A 21,430-nucleotide genomic window follows, 5' to 3' on the forward strand; every position below is an offset into this window, starting at 1 on the left:
AGGTGTCCGGGCCCTGGGCCAGGGTTCTCTCCTGGAACCAAGAGGCCTCAAAATCTCAGGTTTCTGAAAAGTACCCTCTCTAGTGACTATCAAAAAGAGCCTAGACTTTGGGGTTAAATCAGCCTCTTCCAGCTCTGCCTACACTAGCCGGGGGACTTGGGGCAACTCCATATACTGATCTGTGCCTCAATTTTCTCATCTGCAAAATGGGGATAAATATGAATTACTCATGGTTTTTGTGGGGACTGAATGAAATAGTGCTATAAAGCTCTCAGTAGATGCCAAGCCACTTGTAAGCATTAAATCAACCAAAAATAATGTTGTAATTACCATTACATTCCATCCCTCCCTTTTCCTTGCCAGGCCCAGACCATTCTCCTTGCTGCTTTGCCTGACACCTGGGACCCCCTCTGGCACTAAAGCTCCTCCCACTAGTAACACAGACATTGGGGGCAGTCCCAAATGAGAAGTCTGTCTCTTAGCTGGGGGATGTGAAGTCACTTCACCTCTCTAAACTTCAGGTCCTGATATGTCAAAATAAGAACCGTAATACCCAGAATCTTCCTTTGACAGATCGATGGCATAGAGGAATGGGAGGGAAGGCGATTACTATAGATTAAAAGAGATTGATGAGACAGAAACAACAAAATTTGCCATGTATAAGACTTTATTTGGATCGGATTTAGACAAACTAACTGTCAAAAGATATTTGAGACAATCAGCGACCTCTGAAAATGGTTTGGAAATTAGATAATATTAAAAAATTCTTATTTTTGTTGGGTGTGATAATAGCATGCTGATTATGTAAGAAAAAAAAATCCGTATCAGTTAGAAATGCTTACTGAAGTATATATGTGAGAAATGACTTGATGTCTAAGATTGGCTTTAAAATATTCCATAAAAAGAAGTGTGGGGGGCCAGCCCCATGGCCTAGTGGTTAAGTTCGTGCGCTCTGCTTTGGTAGCCCAGGGTTTCGCCGGTTCAGATCCTGGGTGTGGACATGGCACTGTTCATCAAGCCATGCTGAGGCGGCATCCCACATGCGACCACTAGAAGGACCCACAACTGAATATACAACTATGTACTGGGGGGCTTTGGGGAGGAGGAGGAGGGGGAGGAGAAGAAAGATTGGCAATAGATTTTAACTCAGGTGCCAATCTTTAAAAAAAAAAAGAAGTGCAAGGGTGTATAGATGAAATAAGATTGTTAAAATATTATTAAAAGTTGAGGGTTTGGTTACCTGAGTTCAGTATACTATTCTCTCTACTTTTGTATGTTTGAAATTTTCATTAATAAACAGTAAAAATAAATAAACGAGAAGATGTGTAGAGAGGGAAGCAGCAAAATGTAGCAGCTAAAAGCTCTGGGCACCACTGATATTCCACGTTTGTCTCTTCATCTCTTGGCCTATAGCTTTACAGGATGCTCCAATAACTGGTAATGACACTAGTTTATAACTTCCTGGTTCTGATGCTGGCTCTGCCACTCACTGGCTGGGGGACTTTGGCCAAGTGACTTAATCTCTCTGAGCCTCTTAGCTCAGCTGCAAAAGAGGGAAAATCATGAGCCATACTTCACTGAGTTATTTTGAGGACTGAGCAAGAGGACGGATGGAAAGGGTTTGGCACAATGCCTGGCATGCAATAAGCACTCAATAAATGCTTCAGTGCGAGGAACATATGTTTAGGAGTCAGGCTGCCTTGGATGTGAACCCCAGCTCAGCTCTGCCTCTTGGGGCTGTGTGACTTTGGCCAAGCCAATTAACTTTCTGAATCTCATTTCCTCCTGGGGAAAACGGAGATCAGAATATCTTCCTTGCAGAACTGTTATGAGGATTAAATGACAAGACATGTTTTGATGGCCAGCACGGCCCATGTGGGAATTTCCCTCCCTTATCCCTTGACTTTCAGCAGTGCTGGCCTTGCCAACACCCAGGCTGGAGTCGATCCCACTGTCCATTTGCTTGGCTTTTGCACCTGGACTGCCAAGCATGGCCAGAGACAGTCAACAGAACCATGTGAATGGCTCCTTGCAAATGGCAAATCAGTGCTGGGAAATATCAGCGAGGCTCTTCTGCTCCCAGACAGTCCTTCCATCCCTCTCTAGGGCACTTCCTCCTGTGTTTCACACTGGCTGGTCCACCACCTGCTCACACTATGCTCCCCCTGCCTCAGCTTCAGAAGTTGACCTCAACTCTCTCTTAATCAAGGTCATCAATATGAGCACATTTCTCTCCAACCCCTACACCTCTGATTCTCACCTCCATCCTTTCCTCTCTCTCCTATCCTCCCAACTCAAAGGTTGGAGTGTCCTTCTCCTCCCCAAGTCTTTAGAATTTATTCCATCAACACCTCACCCATAATATTGCACTACTTTCTCTCCACTGGCTGCCCTGTCTCAGCTAAAAAAAAAACTTGCTCAAGGACCTTAATCTCCCCCAACTTTGACAGTGACCTGCTGCTTCCATATTTAACTCACTCATCCACTTGTTCACTCATTTAAGAAATATTTGTTGAGTTCCTACTATGTGTCAGATACGGGGGGTACAGAGATGAATAGAGACAGTCTTTGCCCTCAAAGTCTTCAAAATCCAGAGAGAGAATCAGACTCACAAACAGATGATGGTAAGATGACAAGTGAGATGAAAGGTGGACCCATGCTTTATGCTGAGATTGGTTGAGTGGTCAATGGGAGGAAGGGGGAGCCCAAGGATGGCTCTGAGCTTCCTGGTCTGTGCAAATGGGTGAATGGTAGTGCTGTTCACTGAGACGTGAGACAAGGAAAACAGAAGGGGGAGTTAGGTGCAGGGAAAGATGGGGTGTTCTGTTTGGGGTATGACGAGTTTCGGGTATTATTGGAACATCCCAGTAGAGGCTTCCAACAAATCTTTAGCTTAAGGGAGACAGAGGTCTGAAATAGAGTTAGAGATTGAGGATCATTGGCATATAGAAGTTGGAATCATGGACGTACATAGAGTGCTCTCTGCTGCAAGTAACAGTATTCTCACATCTTAAGTAGTCAAGAGGTGGGCAGTTCCAGTGGTGGGTAAATTGGCAGCACAATGATGGCATCAATGACCCAGGTGCTTTCTATAGCTCCTCTTTGCCATTCTCAGAGGTGGATTTCTTCCTCGGTCTTGTCCACTCTTGGTTGCAAGATAGCTACCCTCCTCTCTCACAAGCCCATTCAAGGGCAAGAATGAAGCTTTCTTCATGAATTTCTCTTTTTATCAGGAAAGAAATCCTTTCTCTGTAGCCCACCTCCACCAGCCCTTGGGTCTCCTTGGCCATAACTAGTCACTTAGGCAAAGGAGGATGGAATTATGGTGATAGGTTTAAAGCTTTGTCTCCTGTGGCAGTGGAGAGGCCCGCCTTCCAAGAGAACAACGCTGCCTGATGCCTGAAACTAAACAGAGGACATGTGGGCGAGGAAGAAGGGATGGCTTCTTTTCAACCCTCATCCTCTTCCAACCCTTGGCTGGCCTGCCAGTGTTGACCTGCAGTTCAACAGAGACATAAGGATTTTGGGCTCCTGAGTCAAGCATATCTGAGTTCATGTCCTAGAGCCACATCTTGCAAGCTGTATGACCTCATACACGTTATTTCACTCTGTGCCTGAGTTTCCTCATCCGCAGAATGGAGATATAGTTGTTCTTATGTTGTTGGCTGTTGAGATGAGGAAATGAAGCAATGCATGATGTGCTTGGCGCAGTGTGTAGCACATGGTAAATGCTCGGCAAAACTAGCCATTCACATTTAGGGGGGACCACCCTCTCCTTGAAGCCCCCCAGCCCCTTGTCCTCCATGCCGCCTCCTCTTTCTCTGACTGGTCCCCCTTCTTCCCCTTCTCCCTCCCATTTCCTCCCCGTCCCAAGGTTGGCTCCTCTGCCCTCACTACTCACTAAGTCTTCTCCAACCATCAACTCTTCTCCAGGCTGAGGTGATGAAACCTACCCTCCTGCCACGGCTCTTTCTTGAGATGCTGGACACTCCTCCCATACATTCTATAGCCTCTTAGGCTCATCCTGAGGCCTGATGTCACTCCTCCCACTCTCACCCCAGCGCCTTGTACTGATGGCCCCAATGTCCCTTTGCATGAGATTCTACCTAAAAAATAACGTTGGAACTGCTCCAATGCTACCTGCCAACAGGGAAGATGTCCGGAAGGACACGGAGAAAAATTCAAGTTTGTACAGAGGGCAGAGGAGAGCATGTGGATAACTTCTAAGTGCCTAGGTAGGCATTACATAATAGTTATTTCTGTCTCTCTCCCCCCCGAAACTGTAGGAATCTCAGGGCAGGGAAAAGGAGGACTCATCTACCTGTCACCTTGGCGTCTGATGTATAGACAGTACTGAGAAAAATTTCCAATGAATGAATAAGATTCCTGGCTTTGCCACTTACTTTCTAAGTGACTTTGGATAAGGTCTTTTCCTTCTAAACCTCAGTGTCAAAATCTATACAATGAGGGCACTGGACCATGTCTCAAGGGAGCCCTTTCAGCATTAAAATACAGTTAATGGCCAAAGGACGGAGGGATGGCCTTGACGGGGTGGGGGTCTCAAGGTCTCCAGCAACGTGCTGTGCTCAGGGATGAGCTCAGAGAGAGGGGCTGGCCTGACCCCTCATCTTGGGGGCTGCCCAGGACTCCAGAGAGGGTGGACCTGATTTAGGTCAGTGAGAGGGCACTGACGATTAACTCCACAAATCCCAGTGGCCCACTTGCTGGGTTTCATCCCTGGCTTACCAGCCTGGTATGGGAGGAGACTAATTTCTGGAGGAAACTCTGGGTGGCCAGTCCTCCCTCAAGCCTGCCCACGGACAGGCTGTTCTTGTTTACGACCCCCGTCCCAGGGGAACAGCGATTGCTCATCCCTTCATGTGATTTGAGAGGGCGGAGCTTTCAGGCCTGGGGGAAACTCAAGCCCCGCCAGCCGCTTGGCATCGGAATGCTCAGCTGGTCCCCTCCTGGGGCTCATGTGACCAGGGTCCAGCTATAAATATCAGAGGGGCCTCAGCCAAAGACAGAATTCAGGCGCCAGGAGAAGAAGGCAAAGAAGCTCTGGGTGGGTGTTTTGTGACACAGGCAAGACCCCAGGTCTGCTTAGAGCGAGGCGAGTGAAGGAGGCAGCCAGGTAGAGGCCCACATCTCCCGACAATATGGATTATAAGTCAAGCCTGATCCAGGATGGGAACCCCATGGAGAACCTAGAGAAGCAGCTGATCTGTCCCATCTGCCTGGAGATGTTTACCAAGCCAGTGGTCATCTTGCCCTGTCAGCACAACCTCTGCCGGAAGTGTGCCAATGACATCTTTCAGGTCAGTGCCAGGCATGGCCTAGTTCCAGGGCCCCAGGTGGCTATTCAGTTTTCCCATGATGAAAGCCCTTCTCTCCTAGCCCAGGATCCTTCCAAACCAGGGCTGGTTTTTCCCTCTCCGAAGTGACCCCCTGCCACGGCCTCAGGACAGGGCTGAGGGGGGCTAGGGAGGCGGCTCTGGCTGCCTCATTCCTTCTCCATGACGCATGTTTCCCCTCCCCGCCTGCCCGCAGCTCCCCCACCCACACCCTGAGCACCGCGGTTGACTCTCCAATCAGGAGTCAAATGCCTCAAGCGATAAGTGGGAGAAGCAGGCAGAGAGGAGAGAGAAACCAGACCCCAGGGTTGGAGCCAGCTCCATGGTGGCAGGGGCCCCAGAGCTTTAGGAGGACGGTGGCTGGGAGGGACAGGGCAGTTGAGGGATCTTCCCTTTTGAGGCTGTTCCCTGTAATACGGGGCAGGAGGGTCTCCATCTTCCTAAGAAAGGAATGGGAATGGAGGTCCCGGCTGGGAGGCAGGACTCAAGTTTCCCCAGAAGCATTTTACAAAATGGCCTCTCGCTATTTTATCTTTAAAGTAGCAGCCCCAGGAGCTGGCTCTAAGTATAATGCTCATTTCATGAATGGGCAAACTGAGGCTTGGAGAGTTAAGGTTGCTTGCCCGAAGTCATTCAGAGAAGAACGGTGACTTGAACTTAGGTCTGCTGACTCCCAAACCTGTTGATTGCTTAGTTGCTTCTCAGGTGCTCCCTTTGTAACTGAGCTGGCTCTCATCTGAGGATGGGCAGCTCCAGGTTGTGTGATTTGACAAGAATGGTTGGGATGGGGCCGGCCCTGTGGCCGAGTAGTTTATTTCGTGTGTCCCGCTTTGGCAGCCCAGGGTTTCGCCAGTTCGGATCCTGAGCATGGAAATGGCACTGCTCATCAAGCCATGCTGAGACGGAATCCCACATGCCACAACTAGAATGGGCCCACAACTAAAAATATACAACTATGTACCGGGGGCCTTTGGGGAGAAAAAGGAAAAATAAAATCTTTTTAAAAAAAGAGTGGTTGGTTAGGGGCTGGCCCCGTGGCCGAGTCGTTAAGTTCGCGCGCTCCGCTGCAGGCGGCCCAGTGTTTCGTTGGTTCAAATCCTGGGTGCGGACATGGCACTGCTCATCAGACCACGCTGAGGCAGCGTCCCACATGCCACAACTAGAAGAACCCACAACGAAGAATACACAACTATGTACCGGGGGGCTTTGGGGAGAAAAAGGAAAAAATAAAATTAAAAAAAAAAAAAAAAAGAGTGGTTGGGGTAAGGAGGGGGAAGGACAACCAGAGATTAGAAAGGGGAGGGTCTGAGGAGGGACCCCAGGTCTCACCTCTGCCCTTGCCACCCGCAGGCTGCAAATCCCTACTGGACCAACCGAAGTGGCTCAGTGTCCGTGTCTGGAGGCCGTTTCCGCTGTCCCTCGTGCCGCCATGAGGTGATCATGGATCGTCACGGAGTGTACGGCCTGCAGAGGAACCTGCTGGTGGAGAACATCATCGACATCTACAAGCAGGAGTGCTCCAGGTCAGTTCGCCCGGCTGCTGGGAGCCCATCCTCCCTCCCCTGCTGTTCTGTGCCCAGCTCTCCCAGGCTCCTTCCTCTTTCACCTGCTTGGGATCCAGGGCCCTAGCTGGACAAGAAACACGAGCCAGTCCAGAGAGCCAGCCCCCTCTTCCTCAGGCAGGAACAGAGGCTCATCTCTGTCCTCCAGCCCTGGCTCTCCGTGTCACTCTGTGAATGGGAAGGGGCCCAGACATTAGGCTGCCCTCCCGGGGGATACTGAGACAGAAACCAGGGAAAGATGAGTTATGAGAAGGAGAGAGAGGACTGAGGCCAGCAAAGTGGCCCTGATAAGCAGAGAAAGTGCCCAGTGAGACCACAGCCAGTTTCTCTAGTGATAGCAACGGCTATCCTCCCACGTGCTCCGAGGCACAGCCCTGGGCACCCCGGGCCCCCTGGGCCCCAGGAACGCTTCCTCCTGCTGCTTCACACAGTCCTGTGGGCCAGGCATGACTTTTATCATTCCCATGTCACCAATGAGGAAGCTGAGGCTCAAAGAGGTGAAGTCAGCTACCCAAGGTCTGGAAAGTGGAATCGCTGGGAACGAGCCCAGTAGATTTAGCTCCAAGTCTCCCTGTTTGTAAAATAGCAGCTCAGACTCAGGCGGAATTTGTGAGTGATGGACATGGTGCAGCGTTGGGCCTCCAACTGGAAAGAGACACAGCTACCAGGGAGATCTTTACATATCAGAACATCCTGACAAGTCTTCCAAACTGCTGACCTCACAGCTCTTAAGGTCCAAAACCTCCACCAAGTGCCTGCCTGCAGGCAGTGTCCTGCCCAAGGAAAGGCAACAGACCAGTCCTAGCCAGAAGGAGCCTGACCTGGAGAACTGTGTTTGCTGGTCTGACTCTGTTACTAATGCATTGTAGGATCTTGGGTAAGTCTTTGGGCCTTCATTTCCCCTATCTGCAGAAGGGGACAGTAAGATTTATTGTGACTATCAAATAGGATTTTGGTTGGAAACATTAAAAATGTCAAATATTTATTGAGTACCTACTATGTGCAGGCACTGTGCTAAGTATTTTCCACGTGTTGTCCCTTGTTTAATTCTCACCGTAATCCTCTAAGGCATTCTTACTCTCATTTTACAATGAGGAAACGGAGGCTCAGAGAGGGTTAGAGATTTGTCCAAGGCTAGTCAGTTGCACATGGTGAAGCTGAGAGGGAGCCTGTGTGACTGACTCTATGGTGAACATTTCACCTGCTATTGCCTCTCATCTTGCTGGAGTTTGAACACTACAAAAATACAAAATATATTGTTGATCAATATAATAGTAATAAAGTCAATATTGCACAAAAATATTAGCCCACCCACTGTTGACCTTTAAAGAGAATGTTGTATTTGAACCCTTCGAGGCCTTTCCACAGAGTTGAATGACAGTAATAGCCTCCCTTTATTGAGGGTCTGCTCTGTGCCAGGGCCTACACATTCATTACAGACAACTCCTGCCATGATCCCACTAGCTCTGGGATGAAACCAAGGCTCAGAGAGGTGAAATCACTTGTCCAAGGTCACAAAATAAGTGGCAGAACAATCTGGATTTGAACCCAGATGCTGATGCCTGGGCTTGGGAGGATGGGCATCTGGGATGGCGGTGAGCACGGGCACCAGACCTTCAGGATCTTGCCTCACCTCTGCACCTACTGCCATCCCAGAGCTCCCTTCCCAGGTGATAGAGACAGGTGAAAAAGGGTGACCCCTGCCAGCATGGGGTGGGGGTGGCCCTTGGCTAAAAGATACAAAAATAAAAGTCTGGAAAGGGGCTTATTTAAGAAGTTGAAATGATCAGTCGTGCAAGGCTATTTGGAGATGGGGGGTTAACATTGATGGGGACAGTCACGATTTGACATTTAGAGATGCCTGCTGTGTTAGGGGGTGGGAAATCAGAGGTGGTGTAGACATGGTGTTGGCTCTAAATAAGTGTATAGTCTGGCTGAGGGAAGACCTAGACTCAAAAAACTGAATCTCGGGTAGGAAGTGACCGCTGCCCTGAGAGGCGCACAGGTAGCATCCCAGAGACGCTCAGCACAGAGAGACGAGGCGAGAAAGGCGTTCTAAGAATGCGCATTTCGGAAGAAAGAGAAGGAAGAGACTCTGGACCCTGGGAAGAATCTCTGGACTAGGATTCCAGACTCATGCTGGGCTGTTGGACAGCCCTGGGCTGCCCATGTTCTAGTTGTGTGACTCGGGGCACACACACTGCATCCTTCCCTGAGCCTCAGGCACCGTCATGGCGTGCTTACTGGTTTTTCCTTTCTACCTGTATTTAATTATCACCTCCTCGATGCCGGGCACTGTACACTGCAGATCCAGGGGTGAAGAGAACAGGCAAGTTTCCCTGCTTTGATGGAGGTTACAGTCTGGTGGATTAAATATAGAATTCAGTGTGGCCACGAGTATAACTTGCTTTGCCCAGAGCCCGGCCTGCAGTATCCAGGAGCTATGGGGACTATAATTAGAGCAAATGAACTTGAGCCTCCCTTGCCCTGACTTGCTGGGTGACCTTGGGCAAGTCAATTCACCTCTCTGGGGCCCAGTTTCCTCTTCTAGAGATCGCCTCCAGGTGTGACTCTGAGATTTTACAACCCTTCCCGTGTCCTGCACTGGCAGGGCCTAAGGCCAATTCCATCCACCAAGTTTGAGTCCTAGGATGTGGGGACAGCCTTGGTGTCATTGGCTTCCCTGGTCCTGGGTCCCCAGAGGATGAAAAGAAAAGAATTGGGGACAGCTAACCACTAAGAGCTCAGGTCATAGATCTGGGGTGGTCTCCTGGAGCTGGGAGAGGACACAGGGACCAGGGACCCCTAGCCCATGACTTATGACTCTTCTCCGCTTCAGTCGGCCCCAGCAGAAGGGCAGCCACCCCATGTGCAAGGAGCATGAAGATGAGAAAATCAACATCTACTGCCTTACGTGTGAGGTGCCCACATGCTCCATGTGCAAGGTGTTTGGGGCCCACCAAGCCTGCGAGGTGGCCCCGCTGCAGAGCGTCTTCCAGGGACAAAAGGTACTGGCCCAAGCCACTTCCAACCCCAGCCTGGGCCTGCTAGGCACGAATGATTCAGGATGTGCATTTGATCCCCGTAGATCTGCTGAGCCGGCCTTTCAGGAATAGTCCCTCTGGAGGGACTTCCTAGGCTACGGGGACAGCAGCCCTTGCCTTCCTGGGGGAGGTGGCTGAGCTCATGGGTTATACTTAGAGCCACTTGAGAACACCTGGGTGTGGCCAGAGGGGAGAGACCAGACCCCAGGGCCAGGCCACCAGGGTTCTCTCAGGCCACGACTTCTACATCCCAGTGTGCTTTGGGCCCCAGATGCCTCTTCCTGTGTCGGTCACCTCTCCAAGTCTTCAAATTCCCCTGCAGCAGGAGGCAGCTGGGAGCCCTCTCCCTGGGCTCCTGGGCCTGTGGCAGCCCTGCCATCCTGTCCAGGCAGTAGGCTGTGGTCCCTCATTCCGTATTCTTTCCTCCCTACCTCCCTCTCTTCTCTTGGTCTCTCTCTTCTAGAACTCTCCAGCTCTATTTGTTTTCTGCAACCCTTCTTTCCTAGAAACAAGCCCTCCTCTGCTAGTACATTGCTGTGTATTTTGGGCAGCTCATTTCCCCTCTCTGGGCCTTATCTGTAAAATAAGAGATGCACTATCTCTCTGATATTCTCTGCTCTGGACCTGAGCTGCACCTCAGAAAGGGGCTCTTTCTAGCAGAGAGGGGAGTGAGGTTGCCATTTTGCTGCCACTCCCAAGAGGGCAGGCCCTGAGACTATTTCTGTCTCTCCTCTCCTGATTCCCCACCCCTCCTGTCTAGACTGAGCTGAGTAACTGTATCTCCATGCTGGTGGCGGGGAACGACCGTGTGCAGACCATCATCACTCAGCTGGAGGACTCCTGTCGAGTGACAAAGGTGAGAGGAAGAATAGCTCTGCCTGGGGCTTCGAAGCCTCCCAGTGTGGCCCGGTCTCTGGGGTGAAGGCTCACCCATGGGATGTAACTAAAGTTTGGGGCCTGGAGCCTGGAGTGTTCAGGCAGGGATGGTGGGGGAGGGACTGAGTAATCCACTCATCCACTCACTCAACAAATGCTTCCAGAGCACAGCTGTGTGTCAGGCCCTGCCAGAGGTGCTGGGGATGGGGTTGTGAGCGACACACCCAGCTCTGACTTCAGGGAGTGTCCCACCAATAATTCCCAGCATTTATTCAGCACTAGTAGTTTTTAGAGCATTGTTCTCCAGGGTGCTGTAGACCAAGGCTTCTCAAATCACCCTGGGGTCTTGTTAAAATTCAAGTTCTGATTCAGTAGTTCTGGAATGAGCCAGGAGATTCTGCGTTTCTAACAAGCTCCCAGCGTTTGCCAAGTTGCTGGTCCATGGACCACACTTCGAGTAGCTTGACTGTAGAGGCAGAAGGAAACTTTCCTATCCTTGCAGAAGCATCCAGGATTTTCCATCTCTACTTGGAGGGGGGACCTGGAGATGTGATGGGGGGAAGGGACCATCACATGTCTGGGAGACAAAGAGTTGTGTGAAAGATAGGTTCAAAGGAAGGTAGGAGGACATTGTTTCCACCCCTGAGGGGCTCCCAGGCTGATAGAGGATCTTAGAGACCTCAGTGTGATGAGATGCTATTATTATACCCGTCTTACAGGTAAGGACACTAAGATGTAGCATCTGTGTTAGAGAAAAGGGACCCTCAAAGAGGAGGCCACTGGGGGAGGAACTGCTTCTTCACCTCTGCTAGGACCAAATGATGCAGAGCTTTCTGAATCCAGTCTTGGTCCTAAAATAGGGGGAAGAGTGTGACTTGGGGACACACAGGAGGCCCAGAATATATCACCCCATCTGACCCTAGAGTCTCTTTCTCTCTCTCTTTTTTTTTTTTTTTGAGGAAGATTAGCTCTGAGCTAACATCTGCCGCCAATCCTCCTCATTTTGCTGAGGAAGACTGGCCCTGAGCTAACATCCATGCCCATCTTCCTCTACTTTATATGTGGGACGCCTGCCCCCACATGGCTTGATAAGTGGTGCCATGACCGCACCCAGGATCCAAACCTGTGAATACCGGGACACAGAAGTGGAGTGCGCCAATTTAACCAATACACCACCAGGCTGGCCCCTATAGTCTCTATTTTAGAGGGAGAGGGTAGCTTTCTCCATGACGCCAGCCTCCAAATGTCACTGGTGTACTAAGTAACTATGAAACTTTAGCACGTGCTTTCTTCTCGCTCAGCCTACATTTCATCTTCTGTAAAATGGGGGTGTAGTAAGATCTCTTCCAGCTTTAGAGTCTGTATTCCTAGCACACCCATCCTGGGAAGGAAGTGTTGGGGATAGGGAGGAGGATCCCACAGGATCTGACTCCACGATTTCTGTCCCCAGGAGAACAGTCACCAGGTGAAGGAAGAGCTGAGCCGGAAGTTCGATGCACTGTATGCCATTCTGGATGAGAAGAAGAGCGAGTTGCTGCAGCGGATCACGCAAGAGCAGGAGGAGAAGCTCAGCTTCATTGAGGCCCTCATCCAGCAGTACCGGGAGCAACTGGACAAGTCCACTAAGCTGGTGGAGACAGCCATCCAGTCCTTGGATGAGCCTGGTGGGGCCATCTTCCTCTTGGTGAGCAGGACTAGGAAGGTGTGGGCAGAGTCAATTCTCAACAGCTCTGTCTAAGGTTCAAGTTGTGCTCCATCATTGATCACCTATGTGCTCTTGGGCAAGTCAATTTAAATCTCTCTGAGCCTCAGTTTCCTCATCTGTAAAATGGGCATGTTACACACCTACCTTCTTTCTTCTTAACTGACTTTATGAGGATCAGATAAGAGGATGTTTGTAAAATAGCTTTGGAAGCTGAAAAATGCAATGTCCATGTAGAGACTATTAATTGAGCACCTACTGCAGGCCAGCCACTGAGGTGGAGACACAGAGATGAACAAGACACAGCCCTGCCCTAGGAGAGCTTGTTGGGGGAGACAGGAAGGGATCAGATATAAGATTTCACAGTTCATGGGGCTGGCCTGGTGGAACAGCAGTTAAGTTCGCACGTTCCGCTTCGGCAGCCCAGGGTTCACTGGTTCAGATCCTGGGTGCAGACATGGCACTGCTTGGCAAGCCATGCTGTGGTAGGCGTCCCACATATAAAGTAGAGGAAGGTGGGCACGGATCTTAGCTCAGGGTTAGTCTTCCTCAGCAAAAAGAGGAGGATTTGCAGCAGATGTTAGCTCAGGGCTAATCTTCCTCAAAAAAAAAATTTCACAGTTCAGTTCAATAGAAATTTCCTAAGTACATACTGTGGTCTAGGCTTTAGGTAGATGTTGGGTATAAAAAGGTGATTAGAATATGATTCTTATCTTGGAGATGTCAGGGTTTAAGAGTGTTTAGACTGACACCCCTAGAATCCAAGCTTCCTGCCAGGATGATGGGAGGGTCCTAGAGTGAAGACCAAGACCTGTGCGGACGAGGACAGAGGGAAAGATCCAGGTTCTGCTCAGCTCAGGGCGGGGAGCAGGTCACAACTGGGCTAGGGCCTGGCACCAAGCACCCATCTGTGGCCCCCGGTCACTGGTTTTGCTGATTTCCTGGGGCTCCCCTCCTGCAATCCTAACCCTTTGCTCTCTCTCTCCCCAACAGAGTTCCAAGAAACTCATCAAAAGGTCAGTGTCTCTCCAGGGCTAAGATCCAAGGCCTGAGCTCCCCCCTGGGCCTCTTGCTTTCTCCACTGGGCCTCCCCCTTTGCATGAGATCTGCTGGGAAGGTCTGGTCTCAGGCTATCTTTCCTGACCTTTGCATCCTCTGCTTTCTTGGACCATCTATTCTGCTGTTACTGGAGAGGAAATATTCCACCTCTCCAGGGAGAGCTTCCAGGTGTAAGATCTGGGTGTGGGCACAAGCATGTGCACTGGTGTGAGTTGGAGCTAAGATACCCTCTTCCTTCACTGAGCCGTGGGGATCTCACCCTGCCTCTCTCTCTCTCTCTCTCCCTCTCTCTCTCTCTCTCCCTCTCTCTCTCTCTCTCTCTCTTTTTCTCCCCCACAGCATTGTGGAAGCTTCCAAGGGTTGCCAGCTGGGGAAGACAGAGCAGGGCTTTGAAAACATGGACTACTTTACTTTGGACTTAGAGCACATAGCAGATACCCTCAGGGCCATCAACTTTGGGACAGGTAAAGGAGGTGGTTGTGTCACTTATCTGTTTCCCCTCCTCGACCCCTGGAAACTGGCTTCCTTCCGACTAAGCCCCACGGGGAGGCAGACACATTAGCAAAGATGCCCAGATATCAGTCAAACTCATACAGCTAACTTCTGGATGGACCCAGCCTAGTACAGTGCCTGGTACATAATCATTGCTCAATAAATTATGTACTGATCCACTGCAGGAAGGAGTCTTGGGGCAGTAGAAAGAGCATGGCAAGTGGAGAGGGGCAGGCCTAAGTTCAAATCCCGGTTCCACCACTTGTTATCTGCATGACTTTTGGTGAGCCTTTCCATCTCTCTGAGCTTCATTTTCTAACTTTAAAAATTAGGTTAATAGTGGGCCTGCTAATAACGACCACCTCATGGTGCTGTTGCAACAAATAGGATAGCAATACAGAAGAGTTTGTAAGGTACTAGATATATACTAGTTATTGCCTAGAGCTAGTCTTAGCTTCAGCTCCTTAATGCTACTATCTATGATACTCAGGCACCTTAATTTATCTTTATTATATCCTCATTTCTGTTTGTAATTACTCTTTCATAGAGTACCTGTAATAATATAACCATAACAATAATAAGGGAAAATGAGGAAGCCAGATGAAGAGCAAAGATGTTAATAATTTGCTGGAGGTCACACAGCTGAAAGGTAACTATTTAGCGACAGAGAAGGAGAGGGAGGATCCGGTTTTGCTGAATGTTGGTCTGAGAGATGTTGCTCCAACGACCAGCTGAGGGGGTGAGGGCACCCCGGAACAGGGAAGAATTGTAAGCAGACCAGCATGAGAAAGAGAAAAGCTTCTTGGCGCCTCTTGTTTTGGCTCTCCTGCAAGCTTGCAGAATCTGGTGTTGAATCTGTTCTCAGAACCCCAGATATACCCCATTCATAGCTAAAGACAAAATGCATCCCAAAGCCAACAGACGGGGGGGTTTGCATTGCTGTAGATTATCTGTTCCACTGTCACCCTCCCTAAGCTAAAATATTCACGAGCGGACCACACTGTGTGAACGATAGGACATTGTGAAGACCTACGCTGCCTTCTGTCATCTCCCTGAGCCTCAGTTTCCTCATAGCTAAATAGGGAGTGTACCAACAGCTACCATTTCTTGAGCACTTTCTATGTCCCAGCCACTGAGCCCTTGACATAAATTCTATCATTTACTGCAACAAATTGATGAGGTAGTTTCTGTTGTCTTCTCCATTTTGTAGTTGAGGAAATAAAGCCAAAGGAAGGTGTTCGATTTGCTAGAGGCCACGCAGCTTATAATTAGCCCACACGGATTCCATCAAGGGCCCCCTGGCTCACAAGAGCCTTGTGAGGATTATATGAGACCAGTGTGTACAGCTTAGCTCAATACTTGGCATAGTAGGTCTTCAGCAAATGCCACTGAGAGTGGTTAATTGTGATAACGATTAAACAACAACATTCTGGGTTACGCACAGATCCCAGCTACGTGGCTGGAATTTTGGCTGTCATTTTGGAGGCAATAATTCTTTTAAGCCTCTCCCCAGACACTCTTGACAAATGCTCTGACTCTGTGGTGACCCCGTCAGGGATGTTCCCCGATAGTAGAGCTTACAGATGATATCCCAGGACGGGAAAGTGAGGACACAGGTTGCAGCTCAGTCACTCTGTCTGGGGCTCAGTTTCAGAGAGCTAATCAGCAGGTGGCCCCAGAAGCGCTCCACCCCCACCCCATATCCACCCCTCTGTAGGCTGAGGAATGAGGAAAACTGGACAGGGAGTGCTAGGCAAGCAGATTTCAAAGGCTGAGCAACTTGCTTCAGGACAAGGACTCTGATCCCTGAGAATCAGGACTTTTTGTCCCATTCTCCCCAGGTGATGTTTATCTGTCTGAGAAATGTAGAGAAGCACAAAGCGTGCTTCCCCAAAGTCCTTTCTCGTCACGGGTAGATCAGGGGATAGAAGCTGCTGCTGCTACTGGAACAAAGGAGCATCTTGACCCTCTCTCCCTTGGAGGGGTGTGGGAAGGAAGGAGGAGGAAGCCAGCCTCTGTGCAGCTTGGGTTTGGCAAGCCCATCATCTCCCAGGCCACTGATGTCACTGTATGGCCCTTTGACCCCAACGGAGCATGGGAAGGAGTTTGGATAAGTGCTGTCTCTTGCCTGGTTCTGCTTGGAGCAGCTCCTCTGAGAAACCGGCCCCATTCTAAAACACAATTGTTCTTTGTCACATACAGATGAGGAAGAGGAAGAGTTCTTTGAAGAAGAAGATCAGGAAGAGGAAGAGTCCACAGAGGGGAAGGAAGAAGGTAAGAAGTTCACCTACCTCCATTCATTCATTCCTTCATTCATTCATTCGTTTATTCCACAAGAACGTGAAACGCAGACTGTGTGCAAAGTGCTGTGCTGGACACTGGGGATGATGCCAATATGGGCTCATGTTCCCACTATGTGGTTTTAAACCTTTTAATGGTAAAGTCCTGTTCCTTTTACCGTTAGAGAAAAAAACTCCAAACTATTCATAATAAAAAGCTCCCAGTTTATGTCTAAATGACCTTCCTAAATGGAAAGCAATACAGCATAACTGTATTGACATTTGTAACTGTATTGACATTATTGTAAAAGCCAGGGCACTCATGAGCCAGGCTCAGCCCACCGAAGTATTTTGTTTGGCCAGCACAATGTTTAACATTTTTTTAATTAGTTGCCAACCTTTTTAAAATTAGGAGTTTTTTTAAGGAGTTCTTATTAAAGGAGATTTCAACTCAGAATCTGGATTTCCACCTTCTTGTGAAAATTTAGAAAGAGCTAACAATGTTGGGCTTGCCCTTCTCCCTAGTCCCAGAGAGCTGGTGCTGGGCAGTGGCTGCCCTCTGTGGATGGGTCATGCGCTTCCCAGTTTGCCCAGCCCCACCACTGTCAGCCTGCCTGCTTTTCCCATTCATGTCATCTGCTGGCCCCTGTAGGAATCTGCGTTTGCCAACCTGGCAGAGTATAGTTAAAAGCCTAGATTCTGAATCACAACTTTACCACGGTCTAGTGGAGTGATCTTGAGCAATTCACAACTTTTCTGAGTCTTGGGTTACTCATCTGTGCATGAGGGCATAATAGTCTGACCTCAAAAGGTTATGGTGGGCAGTAAATTAGATATTCATCTAACACGGTGTCTGACACATAGGAAGGTTATGTTTGCTAGTTAATACGTTTGCTAATGTTATTATTTTTCAAGCCCAGTTATTATTGGAACTAAATTCCAATCCAGCTGAAAAATACAGGGTAGTCTTGGAGTTTTGTATTGGATGTGAGATCCATAGTGTTTTGGCAACCAAATTCTAATTTGATTTAAAAAGGAAGAGGTTGGACTATTACCCAGCCATAAAAAAGAATGAAATCTTGCCGTCTGTAACAACATGGATGGACATAGAGAGTATTACGCTAAGTGAAATGTCAGACAGAGAAAGACAAATACTGTGTGATTTCACTTATATATGGAATCTAAAAACCAAAACAAACAAACAAAATAAAATAGAAACACACTCATAGATACAAAGAACATACTGGTGGTTACCACAGGGGAGGGGAGTGGAGGGATGGGTGAAATAGGTGAAAGGATTAAGAGGTACAAACTTCCAGTTACAAAATAGGTCCTGGGGACGGAATGGACGGCATGGAGAATATAGTCAATAACATTGTAGTAACTTTGTATGGTGACAGATGGTTACTAGACTTGCGTGGTGACCCTTTCATAATGTATATAAATGTCGAATCACTATATTGTACACCTGAAAGTGATAAAATACTCTATGTCAACTATACTTCAATTTTAAAAAAATGGGAAGAGGCCAGGCAGGAACTGGAGTTTGAAATTGTATCATGGCAGCTTGGTGAGCCCTGGATGCCCTGAGTCCCTGTCTCACCTCGTGTTTCTTCGTCTTTTTCTTTCAGGACACCAGTAAGGAGCTGGAAGAGGGAGAGACCCTCGAGATGCAGAGAGACTGGGGAGGGTGGGGATGGGCCCAGCTGCCTCTGTGACAGGCCCAGGGTGGGAGGGGTCAGGGCCCCTGGCGGGGCAATGGGAAGGTGTGTCTTCTCTCTGCTCAGAGAGCGGGGACTAGCAGTAGGACCCCCACTGCTGTGTCCAGCAGTCACTGAACCAGAATGGGAAACGTGCTTGAAACAACCACACAGGACATTTTTCTATGTTGGTGCAAAATGGAATATTTTGTACATTTTTAAAATGTGATTTTTGTATATACTTGTACATGTACGCCAATTTGGTGCTTTTTGTAAAGGAACTTTTGTACGATAATGCCTGGTCATTGTGTGACTGCAGATTGTTAGGAAGAGGGGAAGGAAGTCAGGTTGATAGCCACCCACTTCCTTCCCTCAGTGGGAGGGTGAATAGCACTCACAGGCCTAGAAGGAGATAAAGTACTGTATTTCCATGCCCATCCCTCACGTAGGGGCTGGTAACTGAGTGTGTGATATATGTTGTTTTAATAAATGCACAGCGCTCTCTTCCTGTGATTACTGAGGGAGTTGGGGTTTCATTTGGCTTCTTTCTCGGGAAAGTTCAGAGTGGATGGAAAGAAGGCCTGATAGAAAGTGTGCGACAGGGGGTAAACGGTGATGGCAAGGCTGGGCTTCTGTCCCACCAAAGAAGTTCTTTAAACCAGCATTGCCCAATGACAGCTCCTTAGAAAACTGGCCCTGAAATGATCCTCAAGAAACAGGTTCAGTGCCTTGTTCTCTGGTTCTCCAGAAAACAGAGCCTGAATTTTGCAAAGCCTCAGTGCTTTAGTCTAGGACAGTCCCGGGGAGGCTGCGTGAAGGAACGGGAAGCCAGGGAGCAAACACAAAGTGTCACATCACTGAGCCGGCCACAGCTCCACCAAGAGACCCAGCTGCGTGCTCAGTCCTGTGAGATGTTTCTAACATGTTGTAAAGAACACAACAGGACTCAAAGCAGTTCATCAGAGGGAAGGAGGGAGAGGGCTCTGTCTGCTGGCTTCTTGCATCTCCTGTCTCTCGCGACTGGAGTTTGCCTCCCAGAGCTTTAGAATGAAAGAATCCTTGCCTTTCCAGGTTGCATAACTTGGCCCCTTCGGGCAGCTGCTGCGGACGCTAGGTGGCGCACCCTCAGTTGCCTCTGCAGGGGGTGGGAGGAGCAGCGCCTCCGTGGTCCACTTGGGCTGGGCGTGGGTGCTGGAGCTGCCGCTGCCTCCGCCGCACCGGGCACAATGGCGGCTCTGCCGGAGCCCAGACTTACTCCAGGACAGGCCGAGAGAGCCACCAGTGCTCGGGGATGAGGCTGACCCAGGCCGCAGTAGCATCCAGGCTTTCCATGGACAAGGGGCCAAGGGGCTGGGAGAGAGGTGAAGCTGAGCGAATCTGAGGCGGCACGTTAACTGGGTCCGAGACACCAGGAGCTCATAAATTTGAGGAACACTGAAGAGTCTGTCCCACCTTTTCAACATTCACAACACAGTAGCAAGTTAAGCTATGTCACTTCATACAATGACTGGTCCATCGAGTTCATGGTGTTCGGAACACTGTCTGACCTGTAAGGCTCTTCATATTTTTTTGTGGATTGAATATTTAACCCGGCATTTCCCAGTTTATTCATTCACATGACATCCTGCAGAACGGGCGTTCTGTGGAACTCACTTTCTGAAAGTGCTTGAAACCCTCCCGCCGCTGCCCGTTTTCAATTCTGCGAGTTTTTCCAAAGCTCAGTCCCTAACTTTAAATTTCAGGGAATCAGATTTTGGTCTCATTTCTAGTCCTTTCTCAAGTTCCGAAGCATTTCTTTTTTAATTTTTAAAAAATTGTGTAATATAATACACACACAGTGCATAAAACTAGTTGTAAAGTTTAATAAATGACTGTAAAATGAAATCCTGTCTTGCTGCCAGGCAGGATAAAAAAAAAAGAACGTTGTCAGGCCCCAGAAGCCCTCCATGTGTCCCTCCCATCATAATTCCTCCTGCTGCGTGGAGGTAGCCATTATCCTATCTTTTTTAATAATCGCACACTTGCTTTTCTCTTCTTTCTTTTTTTTTTTTCATGCTTTTTGGTGAGGAAGATTGGCCCTGAGCTAACGTCTGTTGCCAATCTTCCTCTTTTTTTTTCTCCCCAAAGCCCCAGGACATAGGATAGTACATAGTACATAGGATAGTTGTATATCCTAGCTGTACGTCCTTCTAGTTCTTCCATGTGGGATGTCACCACAGCGTGGCTTGATGAGCACTGTGGAGGTCTGCACCCAGGATCCGAACCTGTGAACACCGGGCCGCCGAAGCAGAGCGCACAAGCTTAACCACTATGCCACCAGGCCGGCCCCTACGCTTGCTTTTCTTTATAGTTTTGTCTTCTAAAGTAGCTCCCATAAAAGACTGAAGGAATTTGAGGCCAGAAAGAGTCAGGCTTTCATCATTCTGAAATCACAAGAATCAGTATTGCAATCCGTCCACATTCAGTCTCTAGATTTCTTCTCCAGGTTACTGATTACATGGGAAACAGGCACGTCAGTCTACTATCTCGTCACTTATCAGAAGGAGGAGAGAGGACAGTCAAGGCTCTGTAGTCAAAGTTTAAATTCCAGGGAGATATCTGTTAATTGCAAATAAGGGGATCTCTACTTTGTTACATGAACAGCTCTGCCTGTCCTTGCAAAGCAGAACAATAAAGGGCAGTAGGAAGGGTTCTTGATCAACAAGCTTCCTGTAGGATCATGCTGAGAGAGTGGAAATTGGCTTCAAAGGGGTTATTCCAATGAATCTTGAACATAGTTTCATAGGCTGCTGCATTAGAATCACCAGAGAAGGCTTATTTTTCCCTAAATCTTTAATTCTGGAAAATTTCAAACATATGGATAAGTAGAGGGACTAGTATACTGTACCCTTACATACTCATCGCTCAGTTTCAACAGTTATTGACATGCTTGCTTCTTCTTGACTATTAGCCACTCCCCACGCTGGGGTTATTTTAAGGCAAATCCCGGATATCATGTCATTTGATCTTTCAATACTTTAGATAAAAGTTCTTTTATGGTGGTTACCAGAGGGAATGTGGAGGTGGGGGGGGCGGAGGAGAAAGAGGTGACTGGGCACATGTGTGTGGTGATGGATGGTAATTAGTCTTTGGGTGGTGAACGTGATGTAGTCTACACAGAAATCGAAATATAATGCTGTACACCTGAAATTTATATAATGTTATAAACCAATGTTACCTCAATAAAAAAATAATAAACTTTTTAAAAAGTTCTTTTAAAAATCATAACCATTATACCATAAAAAGTGAACAATAGGGGCCAACCTGCTGGCATAGGGGTTAAGTTTGCACACTCCACTTTGGTGGCCTGGGGTTCACAGGTG

The 21,430-nt window shown here is 48.6% G+C and overlaps 1 protein-coding gene across 1 annotated transcript; it reads left to right on the forward strand.

The window, feature by feature from the left end:
• The first annotated feature begins 4,909 nt into the window (after window positions 1-4,909).
• On the forward strand, window positions 4,910-18,581 carry TRIM63 (tripartite motif containing 63). The gene is made up of 9 exons (XM_014855006.3): window positions 4,910-5,318; window positions 6,705-6,877; window positions 9,756-9,924; window positions 10,721-10,816; window positions 12,287-12,520; window positions 13,532-13,554; window positions 13,937-14,061; window positions 16,292-16,363; window positions 18,000-18,581. The coding sequence occupies exons 1-9, from the start codon at window positions 5,160-5,162 to the stop codon at window positions 18,008-18,010; spliced, it is 1,062 nt and encodes a 353-aa protein (XP_014710492.2). The 5' UTR covers window positions 4,910-5,159; the 3' UTR covers window positions 18,011-18,581.
• Window positions 18,582-21,430: the final 2,849 nt, after the last annotated feature.

This window comes from Equus asinus, chromosome 5 (genome assembly GCF_041296235.1).
Source record: "Equus asinus isolate D_3611 breed Donkey chromosome 5, EquAss-T2T_v2, whole genome shotgun sequence".
Lineage (NCBI taxonomy): Eukaryota > Metazoa > Chordata > Mammalia > Perissodactyla > Equidae > Equus > Equus asinus.